The sequence below is a fragment of the Corvus hawaiiensis genome, chromosome 5 (genome assembly GCF_020740725.1).
Source record: "Corvus hawaiiensis isolate bCorHaw1 chromosome 5, bCorHaw1.pri.cur, whole genome shotgun sequence".
NCBI lineage: Eukaryota > Metazoa > Chordata > Aves > Passeriformes > Corvidae > Corvus > Corvus hawaiiensis.
Window position 1 is genome coordinate 8,998,806 of NC_063217.1, and position 22,731 is coordinate 9,021,536.

At 37.3% G+C, this 22,731-nt stretch overlaps 1 protein-coding gene across 1 annotated transcript in view; it reads right to left on the reverse strand.

Moving 5' to 3' along the window:
- POLN (DNA polymerase nu) overlaps positions 1-22,731 on the reverse strand; it is a 100,883-nt gene that overhangs the window by 40,673 nt on the left and 37,479 nt on the right. Inside the window, exons 16-18 of the mRNA XM_048304689.1 lie at positions 14,845-14,902; positions 13,285-13,362; positions 12,746-12,860 (exon numbers count right to left, since the gene is read on the reverse strand). Of these exons, the coding sequence (XP_048160646.1) occupies positions 12,746-12,860; positions 13,285-13,362; positions 14,845-14,902 (251 nt within the window). The remainder of the gene's footprint in view (positions 1-12,745; positions 12,861-13,284; positions 13,363-14,844; positions 14,903-22,731) is intronic.

Consider the following 22,731-nt stretch of genomic DNA (forward strand, 5'->3'; position numbering starts at 1 on the left):
TGGAAAAAAATTGGCTACCTGTAACCCAGTTCACTCACTGCTAATGCAATGAGCAAGAAAAAACAATTTTTTTGAAAGCTGCTATTCCATGACTCCTGGAAGATGCTGACAGGGCTCAGAGATACTTTGCCTCAGATATCTGTAAGGTAATACATGGAAGCGAACTTGGAATTACTTTTGCCTGGCTAATCTCTGTTACAAAATATAGAAAAAGAAGAGGTTGGGAAACAGTTTCCCTGAAGACACTGTCCTATCAAAATATATCACTACTTTTGCCTTATATCAATCAAGAGCCAGACATAAGATACATACAATTAGCCCATGTAAATCTTTTTATCATACAGAAATGTAAAGTGTATGGTTTCTATGCTTTCTATAACTATGAGGCATTTACACAACTATGTTCAAAACAAAAAGTAGTGAGATTACCTTTTATGTAAGAACATGGAAACAGCAGGATGAAAAATGAAATTTTTTCTAGACTGCCCAGAAAGTGGAAATACAGTTGATACTTTTCTAAAAATAGGAAAGAAACTTCTCCACAGAGAAGTTGTGGAGTCCCCATTCCTGCAGGTGTTCACAGCCAGGCCGGATGGACTCTGAGTAACCTAGAGCAACCTGGCCTAGTGAAGGTGTCCCCTGCCCATGGTAGGGGGTTGGAACTAGATAGTCTTTAAGGTCCCTTCCAACAAAAACCATTCTAGGAGTCTATGAAAAAAAGCACCTACAAAGACTAAAATGCAGACTAACATCTTGCCAGAAGGAAAACAGCAGGTCAACAGTAAGATAAACCTTTCTGATGTAACCTAAGTATACATTAATTTTTTCTTGTATGTTTTTATCTATGCCACTTCTAAACACTTCTCATGTCTGATTCAGAGGTTATGTCAAATGCTTGTATTCGCAATTTTATTGTGACCTGGTTTGCATAAGTGAGATAAAAGGTGACAGAATAACACAAAGAAACTCCTCACACCATAGGACACCAGATCCCTCTCATCTCTTCCTCCTTATCTAAAGGACAATACATAGTATTACATTTTATCCCCACCCTGCCGTCAGGAGAGGCAGAGCTGTCTTCCAGTAGCCACTGCACATGCTGGAGGATCTCTGGCAAGGATCTCCCATGTAAATATAGGAGTCAGGTACTTAAGCACAGAGGGGAGAGAGTCACAACACATGGTTCAGGAGTTTAACATTGTGTTGTCAGAGGTTAGTTCAGAGGTTTTTAAAAAAGTTTTTTTTGTGTTCAACTTCTTTGAATGAAAGACTGCAGCTGACAGCTTGATGCCATCCTTCCCAGACTACAGTCAACTCTAAAACATTTTTGTCATTGTGTCTCTTTTCCCTTTGGGTATGCCACCCTAGCAAACTGTGGTTTAATTTATTTTACATCTATTTAGCACCAGGAACATTTTATAACCCCTATAAAACACTTTTGCAAGAATCCAGAAGCACTTTAGTATTTTAAAACTTCTTCCAGTAGTTAATCATAAAATAATTTATTTTTTCTGAGTAGCCTCTATAATCCACTACATGAAGATTTATTTTATTAGTCGTCAACCTCCTTTTAAAGAGCATGGCATCTAGCTTTTATGTATTTTACAGAAGATAAAGACATGTCTTTGCAGTTTGCTATGAGGGTCAAAAGTCTTTTGTTGTTACATTTTAAAGTAGCAGGGAACCAGATAAAGAAATTGCAACAAGGTCACATCATAAATTATAGCTATCATCAGTAACAATTTGCTGAGCGATTAACTTGTGACTAAAGTGATCCATTATCTTTACTAAGATATTTACCTGCATGTTGCTGTTTCAGGTATCAAATACTGAAGAGATAAATTAGATAGCACTTACTTTCAGTGCTCTTCATTAGAAAAAGGCCACTTAAAAGATTTTTCCATAAAAATGCACGATTCTGGACATATGTCAGCTGGAACAGAAAGTCCCTGACATTGACATAGGTTCTTGAAAGAGCACACCTTACCCTACAACCTTCAACTTGTCTCTCCTTCACTCCTAAAGGGAAAAAGAAAGGCTTTCATCTCACATAACCACAGTCCCTCTTACACAGTGAATTACATGGACTTTATTTGATTGCCAGTCCAAGATACTTATTTCTGAGTCACGAGGGCAATCAAATATTCTTGATTTTAGGGAGACCTTATTTTAGGGTCTCTGGGTCTATGAGTACAGAAGACAAGGAAGTCAGGGTAACTAGCTCCCCACATCAGGTGCTAGTGTGAGCATTGACTGTGATAGGCACCATCACCAAAAGAACAAATAAATGTTAATGGATTAAGGGGTCTATGCAAACTGGGATGGCATAAAATTTCTCAGAGGCCATCTGTATAAAACAACGTCAGGGATCAAATGCAAATTAATGTCCTTGGAGTTCTTTCTTTACTTATCACAAATACCTTTCAAGCTTTTCTTTAAGAGACTTCAAACAGTCAAGAAGGAACAGCAGCCATTTTGGGAGATGATACAGGCAGCTGCAGCAGAGCATCAAATAATTACACATCTTGGACCCATTAGAAGTCTCATAAAGAAACAGAGGGACCTTCAGAGCAGCCTTAAGATAAATAGCAGAAAAGTGAAACAGAGAGAACAGAGTTCTTAACATATAATCAAAAGATGATGTAATGCCATCTCAGATATTACACAGAACAAAATATGGAGCTATCATACTGTTACAACAATGTACAGTTTGCTCAGGAAAAATAAGCAGGGGAAGAGGGGAGATGTCACGTTACATCAAACTGCATCCGCACAGTAGAGAAAAAAATACAAGACAGACTTTGAAATATCTCAGACAGGCAATCAAAAATGGAAGAAATTAGTCATGCTATATATAAGGGTCTTGAACAAATGAGTTCTGCAGAGAGGGATCAGAACCTTCCTATCCCATCTTTTTCAATTTTCACTAAAAACACCTCTTGCAACTTAAATTTCTACTATGCCTTGGGTCAACACTGAATTAAAGGCAAAAGTAGAAGTGAAGAATGAATTGCCTTGACATTCTTGATTTCATCAAAATTTAGCTTGACACTAGAGTTGAAGTTGAGTTAAATGAAATAAATGGAAATATTTTATTGAGCTCTGGAGTGTACTCACAGAACAGAGCATTTTATCACTCTAGAAGGACATAATGGTTTGGAAATAAGAGTTTCATGCACAAGAAAACCTCTCTATGAAATTAGCAAAGCCAAAAGTTATCAGATACCACAAAACAACTGAGGACTGTCCAGCCTCCTCAGAGTTTGCTTTCTCACTAGTTTCTGTGTGAGTTGTGATGGTGGCAACTGTAAAACTTTAAATTTTTTTTATTCTAGAAGGCTAAGAAAGCATTTAATGTACAAAAATAAAAAGCTTCCAATGTGACATAAAATTAAGCTGTCTGGTTAAACTTCTAGTTAACCCCCTGGTTTATTTAAAGCTTCTAAAAACAAAAGCCATTATGCTTCCTGAAGACTTTGTTCCCTCTGCTTTATTATGTGCCTGTCTAAAGTCACAGCTGCACTTCTACAAGGCACTGTAAACTACAAGGTGAAATTTCCATAGGTTGCCACACAGAGTCTGCCAGAGTGCAAAGTAAGACAAGTGTTAAATTTCTTTAATATCAACTATTTCAAGTGAGATTTCAAAACAGATAGAAATTGTTTTGCTGCAAAAGTAACACTGTTAAAATATTCCACATCAACACCCATGAGGTGTTGAACCTTGAGCTTAAAATGTTTTAAAACTGATTCTGAGAAGGCAAACTGAACATCCTCCCCTTTTACTAGATACAGCAGCTGCAGGAGCTGCAAGTGGCACAGCCTCACTCACAACTATTTTACCAAACAAGTTATCAAATACCAGATTCATAATGAGTAGTACCTGTCCATAGTACCTGTCCCTGAAAATGTGACTTGGTTTGAAAGAGCATGCCTTCCCATTCAAACTGAAATTGTCTCTCTCTTAACTGCATATATGAAACAAATTATTGATTCCACACTTTTTATCAGTATCACTCTAAATAAAGGTTCAAGATGAGAGATATTTTAGATATTGATCAGAAAAGAAACGATATATATACTGCAAAAAATGCTTCTTCCGAATCTATTTCACAAAAGGAAAGTAAGTAGAAGCCTTGAAACTAACTAAAAATTGTAACAGGATTATAAAACCAGCCAAGTAAATGATAATGAAAGAAATGCTATATCAACCCTTAGTGAGTGTCCTAGAAGGCAGCACTGAGCTTAGCACCTCCTGATTTACAGTGAATCAATACAGGCTGAATTATACAGCCAAACTTCAGAGCTGAAGGATCACAACACAGTCATACACTTCTAAACAGAGACTTCAGCAGAGATACTCAGTTACACTTCTTTAAGGGGGCTGCCATGTAACACACAGGGAAACTTTTCTCCACTCTCCTCAAAGGCAGGATTCTAGAAGTAATCCTAAATACTCCCTGGTGAAGAGCAGGTGTGATTGTAACTTGTCTTAATACTGAAAAAGTTTCATCATCTTGTATGTGCTCAATGGCATGGAATGTCTCTTGTTCATTGCAACTCTATAAACAAAGATTTTGCCATTTTGCAATGGATGAAGTGAAATTAATTAACTCAAATCCAATTGACATTAAGTTCATAAAAAGTGGAGAAATAAATCCAAGAGACCGCATGTCCTAACTGATTAGAAGTGTATGAGATAGCCTGGATTATCTACAAAATCTTTAGACAAATATGGAGCTCTAAGAACTCTAAACTGGTATAGCTCATTATTTAGACAACGAACAAAACAAAGAAAGCTCCCCTTGGGGGAGAGGGAGCTGTGTAACCCTGTGGCTGCATCTTGTAGCTGTATGTCTGCTGATGGGGACAGGAGGAGAGCTAAAGCTCTTCCTGTTTCCTTAGTAAAAACCCACCTGGATAAGCATGATTATTTAATCATTCCTTAATCACCTAATAAACACACAGGCAACATCTCTTAATTAATAATGACACTGTTCAACCTTGTTGATAATATTTTTGTTAAATTAATATAGAAGGACAAATATTAATAGCTGTTTAAAAACCATTCAGCTATGGATGTGGTTTTTACTTCTCAGAAATCTATTTATCTCATCCCTGATTAACAGGCCTTTGCTATTGCTATTTGAGTAGGCAGCCTAACTGAATTCCCTATCTGCTATACCATACAGTTGTATGAACTAACCTGAAAAAAATACTATTTTGTGGAGGACTAATCTTTAATCTATTTAATACAAAGAATGTATTTGAAACAAGGTTGTATAAAATGGGTATGGGCAGGTGTATATATATTTAGTCAGCCTACCACCAAGCATTTGTGCATATTTGACCTTATCTTTTTCAAACATACCCAGTTATTTTTTTTTATAATTCAGCCCATGAGGACTAATTTTGATTCATTGTTGGGGTCCCTCCCCTGCCGTGTAGCCCTGGGAGAGGGGCCCTGAGGGCACAGACACGGGGCTTCCCTGTCCCTGCTCAGCCTCGTTCCCATTGGTTGGTTTGTGTTCCCTGCGCGGGCAGAAGGACCCTTGGTCCCGTGACTGGAACAGCTCCTGGGCAGAGCTCCGGCCATGCGGCTGGAGAAATAAACATCTCTGAAACAGCTAGCAAGAATCTGTCTGTCCATATATATTTCCTTTCCACGGGACTCCTGGTTTGATATATGCGTGTTGCAGGATCCCCACTGCAACAATTCATTTCTGGAATATCCAAAATACCTCTGCTTATTTCCTGTATTCTTCAGAATTCAGCAGGGTATCAGCAGATAGAGCTATTGTCAGGAAGTATCCTGAATTGCCAAAAGGCTGGAAAAACAAGAGTCCCTATTTTGACACAGTTCCTACCAGACCAACTGCCAGTGTGCAACAGTTTGGCTCACCTGGCTATCACTGGTTATAATCAGCTTGGTGAATCCCCTGCTTGACAGGTGGTAGAGAAATAAAATTCCACACTTCCTGTAGGAAGACATTCTGCAGAGAACAAACCAAATCTTTCTTCACCATCGTCTTTCTATTCAAGTATGGCTGAACCTATCTTTTAAAAAAAGGACAACCCAAAAACATAACAAAAAGCCTTTTCTCCTTTAAACATGCTGATTCCAAGTAGTTCTGTGCTTTTCTTCTCTCTAGGCTTTTTCTCAAGTAATTTCCAAAATTAGCATGTCAGTCTCAAACAAAACAGTTCACAACAGATATTACCATGATTCCACATAAACACCAGCTGAGGAAAAATGGACTTTTGTGTTCAGAACATTTTATAAACAGTCTGCAGTTCCCAAGATTATTGGAAATGAAGTGTTCCAAGTTCCTCTGATTCTGGCAAGGATAGTATAAGATAAAGACCCTTCCATGTCTTAAAAGCATCCGCCAACCAAGCCCATGCTATAAAAATGGAAAGAAATGTTTTTCAAGATGATTGGTGGTAAAGAATTTATAAATCCCTTGGAATTCCGAGATAATTACACACTTCTTTATTTTAGATATAAACTGCCATTGTTACAAAGTCATGAGATATGTCCTCTTATCTGCAGCCATTTTTTTTAACTCTCTGAAAGCCACACAGACTCAGGTGAACAATTATTATATCCAGTACTTACTAGAAGGTAAATTCAATACCTGGAAGAAGCACAGGTATTTATGCTGTTCTCCATCACCACACAAAAGAAAGCACTAATTAGCAAGAATATGAGGAAGCAGATGACAGATGAGAGAAAAGGGAGTATTTTGTGGTTTGGACTTTACAAAACTCAGATCTCAATGTGAAACAGGAGCAACTAGACCACTATCAAATTCTCCAGCCTTCTTTCAAATGCTGCCATGAGTGTAAGCATTGCACACAACTACCACAAATTGTCCTTTCATTGGTATAATCAGAGTAAATATCACCTTTAAAGAGTATCCACTAATTACCTTGTTACTTTAATTCACCATCAGTAGTTAACGTGTACAGGTTAAATTACCGTTCAGACCTAGAAATTGATACTTTAAAGAGAATGCCTGTTTTCATACTGGAATGGCATCAGTTATCAGATTATTCAGATTATTATACCTTTTAATACATAACACACCTGTATATTGAACAGTATTAGAGCTATTCCTCTACTACATAGTACTACATAAGTATTTTTAATACAGATTATTTAAATATCTCTACTCTCTTATTATTTTAGCTTTTAGAATATAAGGAAAATTCATTGCATACAGGCAAGATTTTTATGTGCTCTCTGATTCATATTCTCTGATTTCCACACTGTAAAAGAATTAGAGTACAAAAGTTAAAATACTAAGCCACAGCTGTCTAACAATGCCATCCATAAAGGCATTTTTCTGAGGCACAGACTCACTAGGTATCATTACACTGGCTCTACACTGGCCCAACAGACTATCTACAACACAGAATATGTGACAGAAAATACTCAGGTAATTTATCACTGCATGGAAAAGTTTGTGCACAGGGACAATTATCTCTCTGCTCTCACACAAATGAAAATACACAGTTTATAGTAGTAGCAGATTTATGCTTGCAAGTAGATCATACTGTAAGCAACTTACTAAATATCTTTCTTAATTTCTCCCCTTCTCAAATAGCAAATATCATCTAAAGAAAATTTATATTTACCATGAGAAGATAACATTAAATCAATACAAAAAATCCAGAAATATTATTAAATCTCAGAGAAATGATGTGGTCAAGAGAATGTTCTTTGTTTCATATGCTAATATTATCCCTAGAGACTATAAATCACCTGGGTATTCCCTTTCCCAAATTTCTGGATATAGGAGTATTGGATTTTCACTTAAATCCATTTGCAACAAATCTACTTACAGGGTCTTTGCCTCTGAACCTCTTGGTTTATGAGGATATAGTCTACATGTTTTAACATCTTAGTTCATAGTTATAATTTAGAAAGGGCAAAATTGTCTCATAAATCTGCTAGGCCATTTATGACAGACACATCAGTATTCTACTTCAGGCTTGAGAACATAAAACATACGACATAATTTGCAGATATCAGAAATGTCTGTAGCAAACGCTGGATCACAGTGACAACATCTTCAAGCTTAAGTTGACTAAGCCAGTTCAGTGCCATAAATAACAGAGTTGCATTTGTATGGCCAGGCTGCCCTCACAACCCTTGATGGAGGGCACCACTCTGCTCTGCTGGCTGCAGCTGTACTTATCACTGCTGGGCATCTCCAGTTGTCTGAGACAGATTCTGAAGAAACAGAGGAAAGGACTTACCCAAATATTTTAAGTATGGATTAATGCTCCAGTCATGGGACCCTGAAGCAGTACTATCCCAATTCAAAAAAGCACTCAGGCAGGAAAGTAGGCATACGTTGGATAGGATGAAACCCCATACTATGGTGTGTTTAGGTGGTTAGCTAAATCAAGATACTTTTCCTGGTTTTTGACTCAGTCTGGTCAATATGAGCATATACTATGACAGAGGAACAACAACCTACTGAGAAGGGTGACAAAAGAACAGCTTGAAAGAAATTGGTAACCATTACATATCGAATTAAGAAATTCTGCAAAGAAATTGCAGACTACCTAAAAGACTAAACTTATTTTTCAGCACCTATTTTTGAAAGAGATGTTAAGATATGCATATCAACAGCATTTTAAATACAATTATTTGTTTTTCATCTATTGTGTAAAAGCTATAAAAGTGACAGAAAGTTCACACTGAGGTTTGTTGTCATTTGGATATGTAACAGCAGTTAGGTCTCTTGGCCAGTCAGATAGCTGCCAGGACAGCTCTCGTCACCTTCAGCACTGGGATGATGATTTGGATTTAAAAGGATTATGACTGTCATAGGGCATCAAGACACCTTAACACAAGCTGAACTTGCAGGTAGCTAGAATCCACTGTATCATTAATTTTTAAAAGTTTAGGCAAGCCTTGAAACTTTGCCACGTGTTCAATATGTCATTAACGTAATGCATACTTGGTGTTGTTGTAATAGCAGGTGTTGATCTGTCTTTAAGGCTTTCTCTTTGTAGGACATAACAGAGGAGTCACTTTAAGATAATTTTGGTAATACCTTATGATCATCATCGCAGGGGAACTAAGCACTAAGCATATACAAGTGAACATCAAAATCTCTACAATCTTAGTTTTAGCTGGGGTAACTATGTTAGATGACCAGAAAATATATTGACCATACAAGGCAGAGATGAGCAAGCTGGTCTAGTGGAAGATGTCCTTGTCCATAGCAGGGGGGTGGACTAGATGATCTTTAAAGGCCCCCTCCAACACAAACCATTCTGTGCTTCTGTGGTAGTTAACTGCAGCTTCTGATAGTTTTACCTGAATAGCAATTTCAAGACAGTTCTGCCAAAGAGATACAATACTTAAGAAACTATCTACAGCAAGCAGTGTCTCCAGCAAACAGCTGAACACAGTGCAGAGAAGCACAGGGTGGTGGAGCTGAGTTACTCCTGAAATGAGCTGTCTCAGCAAGCTCACCAGAGCAGCACAAGATCCCAGCCCAACCTGGCCGGGAGCGTTGCCTCTCACTGGGGTCGGTGGCTTGGGTATTGTGTTGCCCATGACTGAATTTTAGCATGGAAGTTCATTCCTCCACTCAGCCCTTTACTACAACATACAGACACAGTCTGGGCTGACACGTACTTATGCATCTCTACCTGCACTGGTGAAGAGTAAGAAGATTCCATACGAACAATGCTTAATAGAAACATGGATCCATCCAACAGGGTTCCAAAAGAGATGCATCTCTAAGGAACCAGAGACAGGCTGAGTCACAGTACAGAATGCCTAACCAAATTATGAAAGGAAAGCTTTTATACATAAAAGATCTTTATTTAATCAGAAACTCATAGAGTTCACCTCTTTGCAGAAACTGCCCACCCATGTGTATTTCCTGCCAAATGCTATAAAAAGCCTGTGAAAGTTTTTTAAAAGGTTGGATTTCAGACAGAAGGCTTTAGTCTGAAGGGCAGCTAAGGAATGGAGTTACATTTCAGTGGAGAAGCCATGACGTTTAGAAAAACTAAGTGAATAAACTGATATAAAACTTGGCTGGACTCTGGAGTGTGGCTCAGATTTCTATGTAATAATGTATTCTTTTCTATTTATGATTTAATATTCATCAGTCTAAGAATTTTTATATACAGAAAACCTCTAAAAGATATCAGCTGACATGCATTCAGAAGCTGAAATGCTACTAGACGCTAACACTAACTTAATTTTTTGTCTTTGGAGAGGGAGTTTCAGAAACAAATCCATTCCTTCCAGATCTCTTAGAGAAAAAACCTTTTTTTGTCAAGGTTTTCCAATTGTACAAAATATGTCAGAAAATATTTACAAATAGTAACAACATGCAACTCCTTCAAACAGAATGAAATATTTGCTATGCCCATTGATGTATCAGTTGCACAGATTTTAAAGGATTAAGACTCAGAGAAAACCAGACAACCAAGAAGAGATAAAAAGTTTCTTGTTTATTTTGCTCTTCTCATAAATCATTCTAATACTAGTGAGTAGAATCAACTACAATAAAGTCAATTGACTAATTGTTGGCCCTAAAGATTTTATTTATCAATAGTGGACTATGAGAGATGAATAAGTATCTGGAATGAGAAAGCATTTGTGAAGCCTGTAATTTTATATCTTCTCTTTGGTGCCAAAGAAATTTAGGACAACATTCAAAAATCCAAGATGAGTTCAGTTGGAACTGACCCAACAGAAGGAATTCAATTCGTCAGAACAAATACAGATGTCTACATTTGAGCTGGCCATCCCAGACCTGCTTTGTTCTCAATGGTGAGAAGTCAACACTTTTAATGTGAAATCGACCTTATTACACAGGGCATATCAGCAGTTAGCCAAATGAATCTCTCCAAGTATGTGACAGATGTCCAAGGTTAGATGAGATCAAGCACGCCCTTCAGGTTTCTGTGACTGATAAGTCATCTAATAGATTCAATAGAAATTTTCTTCCAAGCATTAGCTTTCCTGAAGCTTAAGAGAAGAGTCAGCAGAATCATTATGTAATGATTTTGTAGACACACCATGACAATTCTGTCTGATAAAAATATTTGCCTGTAATATTTCATTAAATTTAAAGTTACCGTGTAGCAACTGCAAGAGGTTGACGGCTGCCAAGAGCCGTGAGATTGCTGAATAGAATGGTATTTCTGGAGCCGTGCCCAGAGCTGAGACAAAATTTGACTCATCTTCATGCATACATTTCCAATAAACCATCAAACTAAAATAAGGATTTAACTCCATCATGAGGTTCTGGCGATATCATGTTAGAGCTAAGAATTTATTACAGTATCAAGAGAAGCTTCTAAGAAACTCTAAAAGAAAGGTGATCTTTCCATAGATATATTCAGTGGAATGTTTGTGGTCTTGAGTTTTGTTCTGCCAGAATGCACATGCCTCAAGCACTGGGTCAGGTGTTGGTAGCAGGATAATTATAATGTGAGCTCCATTTTGTTTCTTTGTATGACTTCAGAGCATTAACAAATATGCCCCATTCCTGGACGTGTTCAAGTCCAGGTTGGATGGGGCTTTGAGCAACCTGGTCTAGAGGCAGGTGTTCCAGCCCCTGGCAGGCAGACTGGAACCAGATGGTCTTTAAGGTCCCTTCCAGCCCAAACCATTCCAGGATTCTAAGATTCTGTGAACTACGGAAGTGTGTAGGAAATACCATGTTTGGGAAGACTATGCCTGCAAAAATTTAGAAACTGTAGGATGAGAATTAAGTTCAATCATATGTATTTGTGCTTTCATTTTCAGCTAACAATCTTCCAACTAAAAATGGAGATAAAAAGATAAAAGAGAGAGGGAGACAAAGAAAATAAGAAAATTGCATAATATTTACATGAACTTCAGTCTGTTCAAACAGCTTTATGCTACACCATTTTATTCAATCTTTTTCTGACCTATATGTTGAAACTGCAAGCTTCTTGACATCTATCCTGTCACTTATTGAATGCTCATGCATTTTTGAGACAAGGGAGTCCCAGTCTCAGGTGAGATTTTTAGGCATCACCATAATACAAACAATATAAAATACCTTCAACAGCTAAGTAACTAATATTCCATCTTTTTTTGATAGTTAATCTTTTAATCTGCATACTGAAGAGATCAGTAAATAATTATATAGATATGGAGATAAAAAAATCTACCTTTTATTTTGGTTATTGGGGTACCACTTTTTCTAAGTCCTCCATCAGAATATGGAAGCACTAAACTTTATTAGCTCAAAAGGAATCCCATAAGCGCTAGTCTCCATTTCTTAAATATATGTGATTTGATTCCAGGTACTTCTATTGGATAGATAAGTAAATTTCAAAAATGCTTGTACTTTTACTGAGAAAAGCTGTTCTGCAGTTTTTCAGATGGAAAATCTATCTAACTGCCGCTCAATTTTTAAAAAGAATCGAATAAAAATAATACAAGGAGAGTTATCAGCAACCACTGTTCACAATGCAACATTGCACCAGCTTTAGTCACAAGGCTCACACTGGCCGGCTGGATTGCAACATTTTGATACGTGGTAATTAAACACAGTGGAGAAGAAAAGGCTCAGAAAGACAGAAAGGAATTCATGGTGTTAAAATAGTATGAACAGTAGATATAGTAATAAAATACTGTCTTTTGTTATCATTATGCAGTAATACAATAGCTTAGGTTATTCTTACTATTTTGTCTAATTACTATTAAAATATGCAAGATTTTATCTTACCACTGAGAAGCCAGTGTAGAAAAGATATCAGTGATTTCAGGTTCTTGGAACAGTTTCAGAAGTTCTGGTTCAGATGATAAGTCAGCAAGAATCCTTAACTCAATATGGGAAAAGTCTAGAAAACAGTGTTAAAATGCATCTATTGCTCCAAAATAAAAACATACTTGCATTTTAACCAAACTATCACTAATTAAAATGTAAGCCTGCAGTATTCAATCACTTCCTCATGCTCAAAAAAGACAGATGCCTGTAAGAAGCTCATCCTGAAGATATTATATTCCAGCTATGGATCACAAAGTGTCTCATTCCTTCATTATCTTCATGTGTCAATTAATCTTACTAACTCTGTTTCTAGTGACAAGGCTTAAAGATCACCCACTTCCAAAGCATAATAAGGAATACACATCATATAACAATATTAGTTGATACTAAGAGATTTGACAGCCTTGTAAAATATGTCATCCAAAGGAGAGCAAAAAAAGACATGACAGAACTGTGAATATTAATCTGTATGAGAATAATAATACACACTCTCTTACCTGCTGCTAAAAATGTACACCCTTTTTTTGAAACAAACAATGTTCTTGGAGAAATAGTTACTATGTCCTCTTCTTTTCCTAGAGATGTGACAGACATTTAAATCCCAAAGACCAGTTCAAAAATACTGTGTTGCAAACCATAGGAGGTTTTATACCAAACACACATCTAACACCACAGAAATGGCAATATAAGCAATCTAGCAGAGCATCAAGTGCCAGCATCACGATTATTTCACTATATCAGTCATATACAACTTAACCTCTACCATCCTTGCAGTACTGCTTACTTCCTTTCTCAAATCCAAACTCTTCCCTAAACATAAGCTATCAAATATATACAACTAACATTATTCACAGATCACTTAATAAAGGATGCATTCATAAAGAAGAGTCTATAAAAAGAAGTAAAAATATGCATTTTTGCATCTTTGAACATGCCACAGCAATGTGTTAATAACCAAATTCTGAGTTACAGGTGGAAGGGGAATATAATATTGAGAACATACACCTGTCATAGGCATCCAAACTGTAATGACAGAAATCCCCAATAATATCATTTAACACTAACGCAAGGTACTAGAAACCAAGTACATCCAGGGAATATCACTTGACATAGTGTAGGGAAGAATGGTGGTTTGAAATGAAACAGACTCTGGTCAGTATAAAAGTGAAGAAAATAGAAAAAAAAGTGTCTTGACACAGGAAAAACTTAGAAATACATTTCTGAGAAGCGCATAAGATCATTAACAAAATCTCCAAAGTTTCATGTGCTACAGTTATGCCCAGAACCTCAGGTTTATGCTGCCCCTGCTGACACAGTTTTTTATAGCAACTTTTAAAAAATACCTATAAAACTGAATCATGTAGATAAAATAAAACTATTATCAAAATTTTACATTATCTTCCATAGCCTCCTGTTTAATGACCTTTATTATTTCCAACAGAGGGAGTGAATAGCTGTGAAAGGCAAGGCTTGCCCTTAGCAGAGAACCAAGCACCACAGTGAGCAGCACTGCCCAGCTGTGGCCGCAGGCATTCAAGGAGAATGTATGTTCCAAAGTCTCTCTCTTATATTTGAGTCTGCTACTGTGCATTTCTCTCTTTATCACTTGGCTCATGCTTTTCTAGACTTTACTTTGACTCTCTCTGAACCATCTGCTTTAAATCCACTTCTGTTATCAAAACCAACACTAACTACTGGTGTTTAGATGTGAGTATTATTAAGATGACCCAGCTTAAACATTGACTGAGACAGAGCCTTATGAGCTGAACACACACAAAATCATCCCTAGGATATTTAAGATGCATAATTTCATCTGGAAAAAGTGAGGGAAACAAAAAAATCCCTAAAAGCTTGTAACTATTTAGATCAGGGCTGAAACACCAAACTTTTTTTCAGGAACAACCAGAAAAAGTAATTGGTTTAACTGCTAATGTATAACAAAGCATTGATCATCTGTTATTTAATGCTGGAGCTATCAGTCTATATAAAAATATAATACCACTCGGTAAAATAATTAGATAAAACTGTCTTTTCATCTTAATAAAAACACAGCTTACCTTTTATGTACTGTTTCTTTGTAATTGTAACTGGATGTTTAGAGATACCTTGAATGTTCTACAAACAGGAAGAATAAAAAGGCTTCGTAAGTGCAAGTTTATGAAAATATGTTTATGAGCAGTTTATTACCAGTATTAGTGATACTAGTGCCAACAAGTTTTTCCCATATAAGAAGTAAGAATAACCACTTTGCCTTTCAAAGGAATCTTCACACTCTGCATCTGCAGACACTTTTGAATATTTGCTCTTCCTTGAAAACTGGAAGCTTCTAAGAACAATTTCTCATTGGCAGCCTTTCCAAAGACTAATCTCTGGATGCACCGTAGAAGATAATTAGTAATCCAATAAAAATAATTTTATTCTTATTTTAACCTGTGTCTTTTAGATATAGTGCATTACTTCTGAGAAAAGAACACATGTGAATCTTGCCTGAAGTCTAAAGGAACTGAATATTCTTCAACCTCTAGGATTTTTTTCTAGTATCTATTCCTACTTTTTTGAAATGCATGATAAAATAAATATAGAACTCTTTACTGGCTACAGTACATCAGTACAGGTTAAAAACTAGAGCTAATTTTATCAATCAACATGCAGGATGAGGATCAGCAGAAGATTTTTTTTTTAAGATCTGGGTTCATACACCTCTGGTAAAGCATCAAAGATGCACATGACAACTCCTTTCTGTTATTTTGTGTCATTATGACTCTTTATCTAGAAAAGTAACATATGACAAGAGAATGTGTATCAAGCTCTGATCTTGTCATTCCATGTAATTAATTTGCAAATGGTTCAGGAATTAGATGATCATACTAATATTATGTAATACTGGGAATTCAGAGGGTGGGAATAGTGCTTATAATTTCCAAATCAGAATGATAATTTTCTATGCAATTTTCAACTCAAAATTATAATTTTAAACTTGAGGGATGTAACAAGACAGCAAAAGATATTGAAATTTAAAGCAGAAGCAAAAGAACAAAATCCCCAAACCACAACAGTATCATTCCTAGTTTTAGTACCACCCTTAAAGTTGTACAGTTAAAAGTATTAAAGTTGAACACCTGCCACAGCACCATACAGAGAGAGAGATAGGAAACTACCACATAACATACAGAATACTTTCACAGCATGGGTTAAAACTAGGAACACTGCTCTTGGTCCACCAGTACCCAGAATAAACACTTGCCAACTGGAATATTTTATTCTTTAGCTTCTAGAAGCATTTAAAAATACCATTGTGGCAATGTTTACTGTAATGTATATTTTAAAATCATATTTTCAAGCAAGTGGTTATTTAATCTGTACATAAAACTAACATTCCTATTGGCAACTATTGATTTCCACCAATAACAAGTTGGGGAGAATCAGTGCCCAGGTATTATTCAGTGTACGAATAATAGGCAGTTTGAGTGGCCATGGAATCTAGTAGATCCTCAGAAATTCAGAAAATTTAGTCCTTTATTATGTACCTGGACATGAATAAAAGTGGGAGCCTAATTTTACACACATTAAAAAAAAAGTTAATTCTGACTTACAGAACTATTCTAACAGAGGCTGTAGAGGGCCTTTTCATTTGGCTCTGCACTGGTATTGTGACATGTACTTAGTCAGGCAATTTCCAGCACAAGTAAGAATTGTTTATAGTTACTCTAACTGCTGTTTTTCCTTGTCTCATTAGCTTCAAAATCCTGAACAAACTGAATTTTAAAAAACACAGTATTTCAGGATCTATCTACAATGTAAAAATAAATCACTATATTGCTATCTTGTTTTTATTGCGAGCATCTGTACAAAGTCTGCTTTCAATGCAATTTTAAAAGCGTTACTAATAATTCTGGAAAAGACTAATAAGTAATTACAAGTGCAAAATGTCTTTTCACTTGTAAATTAGTTAACAACTCATAATTTGAATAGATCTTCAGAAAAGAGGTAACTCAAGAAACATGAGAGTTGTAATGCTCATCTTCAAGCTATTGGAATAGTTTAACACATCCCTCTCATCTAATTTTAGATTAACTAATTTTAGGCAAGTTGTTGGCCTAAACTAGCTGTGTAGAATCCCTCCATAGCCAGCAAAGACAGGAATCCCAGTGGGTAGTTCAACCTATCTGTATAAGACACATACTGACAAGTCGTCCTAAGGTTCCCCTGGAGGTGATGTATTCTAAGATTTAGATCATCAAATCTGATGAGATAAATTTACTCTACATGTTTAAAGGAATAGAGAAATAAGGAGACAATCTCACAAGAGTCTTCCAAATAGCAAGCTTTCCTCTGCTTGAGTCAGGTGACTGTTTTACAGTATGAGAAGTGGAAAATTAATGTGGCTTAGGCAAATTATTATCACCACCTTGGACTACATAATACAGCCTGTATTTTTGCTTTCATGTGTATATTTCAAGTATTTCTGCAAATCCTTCACAGATCGAATCTGAGATGTGACTATTCTGCCTTATTGTTAGAAAAGGGTATCCACATTTTGTTAGATGTAACAGAGAAACAAAATTGCCCTCCCTGAAAAATCACATTCCAACAGACAAGAAGGAATACTTGATACAGTGTGGTGGAAAAGCTGGTTGTGGAAGTTAACTATTGTAATACTTCATTGTTTCTGAGTGAGGGGAAAAAAAAATTAGGCTACTCTAGTAGATGGTTAATAAGAAAACTCTAGCATTATTTTTTTAAAAACTAAAAAACATGAAAAAATAACTAAAATAAAATAATTATTTTAATATAAAGTAAAAGGCCATAATCCAAAATTAACTTCCAGCAGTTCCAACTGATAGAAAGATAGATGAAGCCAAGGTCCCAGTTTCAATATGTCTGAAAGGCTGTGATGATCAGGGGAGATTTCTAAAGAAAGCAACTGTCACTCCTATCTTCCATAAGGCCAAGAAGGAAGACTCAGAAAACTACAGGCCAATGAGGTTGTCCTCAGTTCCCAGGAAGATGATGGCACAAATAATCCTAGAAAACATCTGCAAACATATTAAAGTTGAATAGACAGTCTGGGGTAGTCAGCATGGATTTAGAATGGGGAAATCGTGTTTAACCAGTGACAGCCTTGTGCAATGCAGTAACCAGCTCTGTGGATGCAGGGAGAGCAGCAGATGTTGTTTACCTTGACTCCAGCAAGGCTTTCAAAACACTCACTCATAAAAGCCTCAGAGAAGCTGCTGAAGTGCAAGTTAGATAAGTGGACAGTGAGGTGGACTGAAACCCGGCTGAACTGCGGGTCCAAAGGGCTTTGGCGAGTGGCACAAAGACCAGCTGGCGGTCAGTCACTACTGGAGCAGCCCAGGGGCAAATAAGGCCCAACACCTCCATCTATGACCTGGATAACAGGACTGATGCAACCTCAGCAAGATGGCAGGCAATCCAAAACCCTGAAGAGTGCCTGACATGTCAGGTAAGCGATTCAGAGGGATCTCAGGCATCTGGAAAAATGGGTTATCCCACAGAGTTCACAGTCTGGAAGGCAGCTTTGCAGAAAATGACCTGTGGATCATGGTGAAGAACAAGTTGAGCATAAACCAGTAATGAGCCTTTGTACCCAGGAAGGCCAACAGCATCCTGGGCTGCATCAGGAAGAACATGACCAGCAGGCCAAGTGACAACAATCCTTGTCCTCTACTCAGAATGCCTGATGGGTGCATGTAAAGAAGACAGAGCCAGGTTCTTCTCACTGATGCCCGATGACAGGACAAGAGGTGACAATCAGAAACCATTACAGGAAATTCCATTAATGTAAGAAAAACTTTCCTACTGTGACAATGGTCAAATACTGGAATAGGCTGCCCAGAGGAGTTCCGAAACCTCCATCCTTGGAGATGTTCAAACCTTCACTAGACAATCTCCAGCAGTCCTGGCAAGGAGACTCAGAACCGATGGACTCTGGATGTCTCTCTTAAAGCCTCACAAACACAGTTTCAGGCCTTGAAAAAATGATGCTCTAATCCATAAGGAAAGTCACTGTATCCAAGGAGAGTAGAATTATCAATGAAACAATACCTAATCAAAATCAAACAAATAGACAGTTTCCCAGTTGTACGAGTTTCTTCTCAGTCAGTTAGACTCTGTTGAGATTTCTATTTTGGTATCCAACATTCTACATCTTCATTTACCATTGATTTTTTATTCCTTCCTAGATTAAAACCAGTATGCTATTTCAGTTCTTTCCAAGGACTACAGTATACAGACATATATTGGATGAATTGCCTTTCAATTCAGAGTAGTTAGACTTCACCTAATCTCAGAGACCAGTGGTGCATTTTAAATATTTCTCACTCTTCATCAAGTAGGGTTGTTGATCATGTTTCCTATAATTCCCTTTTCTGTTTTTTATATGGAGTCAGCTAACCCATACATGTCTCTTCCTCTCTATTTACATTTTCAGTAGCATAAACTGCTATTTTGAACAAGTAACCTCTGTCAACCCCAGTGACTCTCAGAATAGACATCCATGTCTGTATACAAAGGCATCAATAGCTATATGCATTTTTTTTTAACTACAAAATGGCTCATTAATCTATAACTACCCAGATCTGCATTTCTAAACCTCTATGGAATATGTCCATCTAAATACCTACAAGCTGCAGGGAGGGGAACAAAGCAATGTAACACGTAGTTACTGAAATAAATAGGAATGTGCAGACGTGGCTGCTGACTATTCTTTGGGCACTTGATTCTGACTAATTCCCCCACTGTTCTAAGGCCTTACTTAAAAATAAGAATGGAGACAAAACTTACTACTAAAATAAGAGTAGCCATTCATAAATGCATACAGGATGGATGTGTCATGAGGGAAGTTAAAAAATAGCCAAGAGCTAGACCAAGCAGATATAAGGAAGGAGTTAGACCAGGTAAAGTTATCATGTACATATCCTTTGATGTGGTGACCAAGCCACCTGCTGTTAGCGAGGCCCAGTGCCAAACACTAGAGCAAAATAAAGGAATTAATTATTGTTTTACAGTGGGTACCAGTGCAAACAAATAGCAAAAACTAGTTGCATTTCTTGTAAGCAATAAAATTTACTGGGACTGTGATCTTGTTAGATTTAATTACTCTAATAGATGTTGCTTCAGGAAACCAATTATTTCCTCATACTTGAGAAATACACTGATTTTCTTTTCCATTTGAAAAAAGTTCAGAGCAGCAAAATTCTACTTTCTATCATGGAATGTAGCACTCCAGCAAAAATTGAAGCATTATAAGTCGAAAGTTTCTGCAGTTCTCTTAGCAACTTCTTCTCCAGAAAGTTTATTAGAATAATTAGGCCACAACTATTCTCTTTGAATAGTTTCTTTGAACATGAACTCAGCTCTACACAATGAAACATGAAGTAAGCTTTTTAATCCATGGCATCTGTTTGATGACTAGCATTGTAATACTTTTGGAGCAGAAGTAAGACTTTGGTCTGTAAGACCAGACTTCATTACAATGCTAATAGATACGTAGATGACAAGTCCTTTGAGCTTTATATTCTAAATTTCGAATTACTTTTTAATTTTTTTAATTTTTGTTATTCTTTACTTTTCCCTCTGGTTTATTTGCTTCTTCAAAATCATCTCACTCCTTCTCCTTCTTTTTCAGTTGTCTTTTCTTGCTCTACATGGGACCACACCTACCGATAAACTGTGCTCTCACACCTCATTTGATCAGTTTGAGAAGAAAGGTAAGCACAGGTTCAGTGAGCTACTTCCTTAACAATCAACACTCCACTTGCTCCGTTGCTAAAGGCCAAAGCCATTGTAGAACTAGCAAGGAAAACTTTACCCTGCCCAGAAGAGCATTTTTTGCAATGCAAAACAAGAAGACTGAATCCTGAGGGCACTCACAACATCAAATTCACTCAATTTATCTGGCATCTGCAAAGCTGGAGGCGACTCACTCATGAGAAATTACACAGAAAGAATAATTTTTAAAAAACTTTGGGAAAATTGCCGCATTTAATTGTTGCACATAGCAGCATTAACTTATACTTGTAAAGGAATAAACAGTTATTTTCTGTGACTTCTATATGAAACACAATTTCAAGACAGTCTGGAGACATAATTCTCAAAATATGGCACGCATCTCAATAAACAGAGAAAATAGGAAAATGAACAAGGTCACCATACCAATGCCAGCCTGGTATGGACATGCACATGCATTCCTTCGGAAATCTTGACTTGTCTGCAATTGCCACCTAGTGGCTTGTGGAAAACTAAGGACATCTGTTTTCCTTGTCAAAAACCACAGAACCATATAGACTTCTGGAGAAGGTTTCCCTCATTTTTGGTACTTGTTTCTACTTTTCAGCCCAGAACAATCAATCAAGGGTAAGGCACTCCCCTCTTGCGTTACCCAGCAGCAAAGAATTATCAAGGTTTTAGACATCAGACAAGTGGGAAACTTAGAGGTAAATCATCCTATTCCCACAAGTTTAATCAGCTTTGAAAGATGTGAATACAGGGAAAGGAAAAAAGAGCAACCAAAATTAATGACTTCTTACTTCAGAGAGTAGGCCATATTCTGCCATATTCCCTGAAATTTAGACCTGGCAATGATCTCAGCTAATAAAGATACAGCAGCACATGAAAAAGGTTTTGATGAGTGATTTTTAAAATGAAAAGAAAATTATTTTACTCACTGATTTGAGTAAAATCTCTGTGTTCTGTGACAAATATTTTGTCAAATCATGGGTTCAGCCCAGATTCTTGGCAACATACTGACAGATTACTCACCTTTGCATAGTAAGCAAGGGAGTTTGTATAGACATAGCTCTTTGCATCTTTCAGGAGAAAAAGACTGCTTTTATTTCCCATAAATAAACTGACTACATTTTATTACTTATTTAATTTCATTTTCCTGAAAGAAAATTATACACAGAATACTCACTCTGTTACACTAAAATTCATTAATATGGGAAGCTCAAACTCTGGGATGAACTCCAAGGAGATATGATTTGGTTTTGGTGAAATAAAACCATTGCTAAGGCATTGAGATAACGACCCTTTGAGTGGCAGCTGGAGCTAGTAAATATGGTATAGCTGTAGATTAGCTGCATATTATATAGTTTTTTAATTAAACAGTGTCAAGGCAATATTGTCCAAAGGTAAAAATACCAGACCTCTAACCACACAAAAAATTACAAGTTCCAGGCTGTAGGAATTTGCTGTTAAAAGAAAAGATGTAACAGTTGTTTTACAAAAAGAGTAAAATTTAACATCTCAAACAAGATTGTTCCACATACTGAGGAATTTACTCAGCATATGTTAGCAGGAAATTCCTCTTGTAAGGCTGTGAACAGGAAGCTAGTTGCAGGAGTTAAAAGAAACCTAAATAAGTAATGTCTCTTTCGATCACAGTGAGGAAAGGACAGTTCCTGGCTTTACAGAGGTGGTCCTTATACTGTAAGTTCCCGAGAGTCAGAGCCAGCAGATGATCATGCTGGAACAGGAGAACTAAGGACAACAAGGCCACGTGGCAGTCAGCACGATGACCTGTGTCCTATTCTGTCTCTCTTCAGCAACCCTAATACGAACCTGTGTTGGGTTGACCCTGAGTTGATGGACAGTCTTTAAGACCAATTACGCTTCTCACAATTTACATATTTAAACCGCACGGAAAGGCGGGACTTCCCCTTTTTGGTCGGAGCTCGCCTGCTGGAAGGTGGGGGGGCTCCGAGCCTCCCGGCCCCGCTGGGCCGGGCCGGGGCCACTGCCCCTTTCCCCCTTTCCCCCTTTCCCATCGCTGCGGCACGGACCCTGGGTCACTGAGGGGGACTGTCCCAGAGCCGCAGGCAGCTAAAACCAGCCATGGACTGCTCACAGCTAAACCCATCCAGCGCGGCTTCTGGGGACAGGCGGGTCCCTCTCCTCTCCATGCGGAGCCGGCAGAGCCT